The following is a 7,125-nucleotide window of genomic DNA, read 5'->3' on the forward strand; positions in this document are numbered from 1 at the left end:
CCGGTGCCACCTCCGAAGCTGTGGAAGACCAGGAAGCCCTGAAGACCGGTGCACTGGTCGGCCTGAGGACAGAGAGGGGGAGACAGAGAGATACAGTTATGTCATTTGATTAAAAAATTAATAACCGATTCCTCCTGATATCAAGTTACCCACCAGTTTACGGATCCGGTCCAGCACCAGGTCGATGATCTCTTTGCCGATGGTGTAGTGTCCACGGGCGTAGTTGTTGGCCGCATCCTCCTTGCCGGTGATCAGCTGCTCAGGGTGGAACAGCTGGCGGTAGGTCCCAGTGCGCACCTCATCTGAAGAGACCGATTTGATCAGAAATGAGTCGATGGTTTGACTAAAAAAAAAAATTTAAAAAGCTAACTATGGCATCTATATTTAATGGGAGTTTACCGATGACGGTGGGCTCCAGGTCGACAAAAACAGCTCTGGGGACGTGTTTTCCAGCTCCGGTCTCACTGAAGAAGGTGTTGAAGGAATCATCTCCTCCTCCGAGAGTCTTGTCACTGGGCATCTGTCCGTCCGGCTGGATCCCATGTTCCAGGCAGTAAAGCTCCCAGCATGCATTGCCGATCTGGACACCAGCCTGACCGACGTGGATGGAGATGCACTCACGCTGTAGAAAAAAAAGGAGATGTGATTTGCATGCATTCCGTTTTGATTGCACGTTCCTTTTAGGCTACAGTCTGACGCTGCTGGCTTTTAGATGCATCTGATCCTGCAGAGAACGAGGATCTACCCCTCTCTGAGAACAGGCAGTGCAGCAGGAGGCACCTCCCTGCACCACAGTCTGCAGGGGACCAAAAATGCCTGGCAGCAGCTTCCGCCGAGGCAGGGCCCTTGTCTTTTTGTCTCTTGTCCCTTTCTCTTGTCATTTTTTTCCTCATCCGCTCCCTCTTTTGCAAGCACAAGCACAAATGCAAATGCATTGGGCCGTGCACATTATCATTCTGGGATCTACCACTTGCTCTCGCCTTGAGGATGCCCAATCAGTCACAGCTTTAAAACCATTTGCCCGAGCACAAGTTATTTTATATTATTTTTTGAATATGATCTGAATTAAAATAGCAGTTTGGGTGAAATCAAAAGAGTGATTCTGTATTTAAATTGAGCCTTCATATCTCAAGTCATGCTTGAAAACCAATCTTTGTGTTTCTTTCTTTTTTTTAATTATTGATGAGCTTAAAAATAGGATATTTGCTGCTGCATGAATTAAAAATGATAGCTCCAATCTAATGTGTCCATCCTTCCCCACCCAATCGGACCCTCCCTGCCTACAGAGGGAGGGCATATGCAAGGTGTCCGAGTTACATGCACACGTTCAATATGACAAAAAATTAAAAAATATATAACTATATAAAAAGTCGATTAATGCTGCTGCTTTATAAAGACGAACACAGTAATCCACCTGAGTGCCTGTTCCTAAAGCCTGACTGGAGACAGTCGGTGCATTGTTCTCATCTATAACGTTAGACAATGACTCTGTTTGTCAATCAACAGCGACATTATTGGCCTGCTGTTCACCTTCATCTCTGAACATATTTAGAGATGATAGATTATGTCTTGATTAAACTGGAGCGGCTCGTCCAATCCGCTAACTGCGCCGCTGCGTAACGTTGTAATAAAGCAGACCTGGACCTTCATCTCTAACGCAAGCTCAAACTGCTCCAGACACACAGCCGAGGAAAGATCCACTTACCATTGTTTCTGTTTGTGGCTCAAAGAGGAAGAGGAGAAGGAGACAGTGTGAAGAAAGAGGAGGTTTAAAAACGGTGTGCTTTGCGTCGCGTGTTGTACCCAACGGGGTCGATGCAACAACTGCTGAATGGGGGGGCGGTGCTAGCACATTTATACACGGAGGGAGGAAAAAAAGGCTTTCCTAGACCTAGCCTACCATTTGGTAACAGTGGATAAAACGAGCTGTTCTGTATTTTGCATTCAAATGTATTATTCTAAAACCTGCTCTTAAAGGGCACTGCAACACTGGCAGGGTAGACAGGGGATTTTTGATGGATTAAGAATAGAAATCTCAGGGGGTTCCCTACTATTTCAAGGCTTATGGGTGCACCACCGAATCAATATAAAGTCAATGTGAGAATCAAAATAACAAAAAAGACTTTCCCCCACATCTAATGACTGTTGTCGGTTTTGTATTTAACCTTTTTGAGTGTTATTTAGTATATATCTGGTCTAGGTTTCTCAACAGTTCAGGACAACTATAGTAGTCATAATAATGGCCCAATATGATGGGATAATGTATTTTTTTGTACTGAAAAAGTTAACACTTTCTTTAGAGATTATGTTCAGAAATTAATGGCCATGCTTTTTGAATACAGGGGTAGTTCACACAAGCCAAATTATGCATGCAGGGAAAGACTGCATCTATGTGGGTGTGGCGAACTGCAAATCAATAGCCCACAAAGCTAAAGCCTACAGCTAAATATCCTTGTGCTTATAAGCAAATTCTGTGTAAATATATGTTCCTTTTCTTTTTACTGCACTTGATCGATACAATCCAAAATGGCTGAATGCTTCTGCTGCACAAGATGCTTCCATCCCACTCGAGGTTGTATCCGCGGGGCATTCATGTCGATGCCGTGGTAGCTCTCCCTCCAGCCTGCCAGCTCTGCAGCTCCCCTCCCTCTTCGCCCCAGATTCTCTGCAGTGATGTCATTCAGTGGGCCGATCACGTGTCTGCATGTCAGCCCGTCTCTCCGTCCAGCTGGACTGACGTTGGGGTGTGTTTCCGCTGCTTTCCTGTTTGTGGAACTGAAATAGCAGTAAATGTGACACAAAGGTTCCACTAAAGCCCTTCATAAGGTGCTGGTTCACAGTGTGACTCCTGCAGTGAAAACCCCCTGCCCTCCAAGCTGCCTTCATCGTGTAGGGAATGAAAGCCATTTGAAAAGAAGCTTGCCCTTGCTTCTATTTCACAATCAGCAAGCCTGCTGCAAAATCCTTAATGCAGTGTGAACTCCAAATGTTTCTTCTGCCAGAGCAGTCGTCATCCTGTGGGAGTTACCATCATTTATTTAGCGGGGAAGCGAGGATGCATAATTTACAACCAGCTTTTTGTGGCTGCTATACTCAATAGGGACGACAGGGGATGAAAGAGAAGAAGAGGATGCAGCCGGAGCTTATTGAAGAACATTCTGCACCCCTCCTCCTCCTGAGCAGCTGTGAGACCGGGAGGGTCTGAGCAGCTGCACACCCAGAGGAGAGAGAGAGAGGATGGGAATGCTGGAGAGATGGGAGTGGTCCTTCATGAAACTGACCGCACTGTATCCTGCAAAAACAAAATATGATAACCGACAGTATGATAAGTGACAGAGCATGTTTTCCATCTGCTACAGCAGAAACCTTAATGCAGGTGTAGTTATCTAAACTGGGCCATCTTTTAAAAGAGGAAGGCTGTGTGAGCAAAGATTTGATCTATATATTTTTTGTTTGACGTGTGTCATGTTGCGGAGCTGGACCGGTTCCTGTACATGTTGTGGTTCTGCAAACCAGTCAAAAAATACACGGAAACAGATACAAGGACATACATGTAGCCTAATAAATAATCTATTAAGCCATTTATTAACAAATGTAGTGGGACAGTTAATAAGAAAGTATTGTATCATGTGATGGCAAATAAGGCAATTAATGAATAAAGCTGAGACATTTGAACTTAAACAGCAATCTTTTGGCATAGCTCTTTTTAAAGATTTAAAATGAATTATTATTTTAAAATGAATAAATCTGATCAGCTGGCTCGATGCCTGAAAAATCTCAGAAGTGACATAACCATCAGATATCAGAAATACCGGGACGAAAACACAGTGGCTAAGACAACATAAGACGGGTAGATCGCATATGTTTTGATTTGATGGTGTTGAAAAATGATTCACCAAAAAAGAGGAAGAAAGGCTCTCATTTACTGTGATTGCAGCCTTCTGCAGCCAAAATAAACCAGGATCAGCTTCTCTGGACTTGCATGATAAAGTGGGTTATTTTAAGCGGCCTAACATTCATAGAGGGGTCATTTTGGCCTCTAGGACAACTGTTGTCATAGAGCTTCCTTTGTTGTTAGCAACCAAGCCTGCTAACTGTGTGTTAGTTTGCTTTCCTTTAGCTCCACCGAAGAACAATTTATGGTCTCTCTCTAAGAAAGTGAACTGTTTAACAAAAACAGAGCTGCTATGCACACCCGTTATGTTACTGCCTGTAGAAAGAATGAGCTTTTATATGATGTGTTGGAACAAAAGAGCCGAGCCACATTGATGCCACGCATTTGTGTTTGCAGAGGCCACACCCTATTATCCTCATGACAATGTTTCTGTTATTTTGTCATCAGTTTTATGAGAGGAGGACACATGCTCTTATGGAGGACAGTATGTGTATTTCCATACAGACACAGGACATAATTTTTGGGAAAAGAAGCGGCTAAGGCGCCTCACATCCCCCCACAGAGGCAGCTGCACTGCAGTACTTTACTGCTGCCATTTAAGCTGGATCACGTGACTTCAGATAAAGGCGGTCTATGTGGATACTGGGCTGTATCCAGGCAACTCCATAGTCATTTTTCCTAGCAACGGTTAAATCTTGGGAGGAGGGCTGGGGGGTTGGGCGTCTGTGGATCTATGTGGCCTACATGTCTCATCCCAGACACGGCAGTTTGACCTCTTTTGTCTGTGATAGACTGAAAATAAGGTCTGAATACTGGAATTAAAATCGCAAAAATGCACCAAAATATAACTTAAGGCAAAGCTTGTCTGGACTTTAATATACCTGGGAATAGGGCTTCAACTACTGATGACATTTTGCATCAACTGCAGATACATATTTCTTAACATTGTCTTTAGGCAGAGGGTTAACAACAACACACTTACACCAGCAAGCCATTTTTTGTGAAAGATTTGTATAATTTGGCGGTTTGGAAAGAAACCATGAGTTTGAAATGAAGGCAGATCGCCTGATCACTGTGACTATAATTAACAATGTGACATATTTTATTCTCCTTTGTACTTTGATGAGTCAATTCGATCTTATTTCATGTATTCTATTGAAAACTGTTTTCTATGTTAATTTGCATGGATTTGTGTGTTTTTAATGTGTAAGTGCATACAAACTATTTGCTATATGTCAGACTGGGTCTTTGTGGTACTAGCATGCCCAAAATAAAGCAGCATTTTCCTCACAGTAAGAGCTGGACCCGGGTGTGGTCGTGGAGCTGTTGACCAATAGCGGCACAGCAGCCCACTGCGCCGGCGCTGCACTTGGATATATAATTGGCTCCATCCTTATGATCGCCATTATCTCTTACATCGACCCCCTTACTGTCGAATTGTAAGATTCCCTGTCTCAGGGCTGCAATCCTCCACCTCGACTCCAACTTAACAAAATGGTAAGAACTATTCAAAACCTGTATAAATAGACATATTTTAGGTTGTTGAAAAGATGGGAGGAAGATGGGAGGGGGCGTTAACAATATCGGAAATATGGGAAAAACAGGTATCATAAAAGTTTAAAGTAGCTTTCTTAAACAAGTCATTTTTGAAGACATTGTCTATGAGGTTCGTTATGGGGAGCTGTCCAGGTGGTGCTTTAAATGGAGAACAGCTAGCTAATACGCTAATTACGTGGCTGGCTGACTAGAACAAAAGAGGGTTTCATCAGATTGCAATGTGGACAGAATAAATAATGAAGGCTTCGGTCCAACCAACCTCCGACTCTCTGCGGTGTTTGGGTCCATCTAGCCCCGGTCAGCAGCACTACTCGTAATGCCATTCAGTTAACCGACAGGGAGTTGCTCATCTTCAGACGCCCCACACCCAGTGGAAGCTTGACTGTTGATAAAATGGATGAAATGCACTGTTAGCATCTCAAGACATTACAAATGTGTGGTTATTAGTAGACATTGCTGGTCCCCTTGATAGCTGCTGCGCCGGTGCGGGTTAAATTGGAGCTTAATAGTTTGTAATACCTGGATATTATTGTATAGTCTCTCTGCCCAGACTGAGCCCTTTTCTGGAAATTTCGGGCGAATGGTTTTTCTGTGGATGTGGTGCTATGTCCCGCCCTTCTCAGTCTTTCTCTGCCTCTGATTGGCTTACCCTGGTATTCTCTTCTTTACACTAACCAATCCCATTCATCTTGCCTGAACTTGACCAAACCCAATTAATTGCACCGAGGGAGATTAGGGCGGCTCATGCCTTCGCCATCCTATCAGGAGGAAGAAAAACAATGCGGCTAACTGTTTATAATATATTTATTAACGGTGTAGCTTTTCACAAGAATTCCATGAAACGTCATGTGTTGCCAGAGAGATTGGCTTGTCTCATGTCTTTCTTAGACAAATATAATGTACTGAATTTGTATTTCTGCATTCTTAACCCATTAACCCTCATGTTGTCCTTGGGTCAAATTTGACCCGTTTTCAATTATTGTTGTTTATTTTTGTCACAAAAAATGGGCCATCTAATTAAGCCCTGAAAATGTCAACATTAAAAATATCAAAACTTTGCAAAAACAAAACCACCAAAAATAGCACCCACAACATTGAAAACGTGACAAATGTTGGGAAAAGCAATAATAATAATAATGGTGAAAACCTTTGACATGTGCTGGTTAATTTATGGGGCAAGCCACCATTTTTACAATGTATAAAGATAAAAGTGAAAAGTACTAATTTTTTAGCGTTAAAATACACATGTGTTTTTTCCAGTGCACGTCTAAAATAATGCATACAGGTATTGATCTTCAATTCTTTTCTTCCAGCGTGAGTGTATCTCCGTGCACGTCGGTCAGGCTGGTGTCCAGATTGGCAATGCATGCTGGGAGCTTTACTGCCTGGAACATGGGATCCAGCCGGACGGACAGATGCCCAGTGACAAGACCATTGGTGGAGGAGACGATTCCTTCAACACCTTCTTCAGTGAGACCGGAGCTGGAAAACACGTCCCCAGAGCTGTTTTTGTCGACCTGGAGCCCACCGTCATCGGTGAGTGTCATCACCTCTGGCTGAACATTAAATTAGGGAAACTAAAGAGTAAATTGTAGACAACTGATTCAACATCTGTTTTTGTCTCTTCAGATGAGGTTCGCACTGGGACCTACCGCCAGCTGTTCCACCCTGAG

General features: G+C 43.3%; 2 protein-coding genes across 2 annotated transcripts in view; one reads left to right on the forward strand and one right to left on the reverse strand.

Moving 5' to 3' along the window:
• The window catches only part of LOC117947083 (tubulin alpha-1B chain-like), an 18,990-nt gene that overhangs the window by 612 nt on the left and 11,253 nt on the right, over positions 1 to 7,125 (reverse strand). The window lies entirely within an intron of this gene.
• Positions 5,279 to 7,125, forward strand: part of LOC117947075 (tubulin alpha-1B chain-like) — a 29,288-nt gene continuing 27,441 nt past the window's right edge. Inside the window, exon 1 of the mRNA XM_034875664.1 lies at positions 5,279 to 5,392. Coding sequence (XP_034731555.1) covers positions 5,390 to 5,392 — 3 coding nt within the window. The 5' untranslated portion in view covers positions 5,279 to 5,389. The remainder of the gene's footprint in view (positions 5,393 to 7,125) is intronic.

The sequence above is a fragment of the Etheostoma cragini genome, chromosome 7, assembly GCF_013103735.1.
Source record: "Etheostoma cragini isolate CJK2018 chromosome 7, CSU_Ecrag_1.0, whole genome shotgun sequence".
In the NCBI taxonomy this organism is placed as follows: Eukaryota; Metazoa; Chordata; class Actinopteri; order Perciformes; family Percidae; genus Etheostoma; species Etheostoma cragini.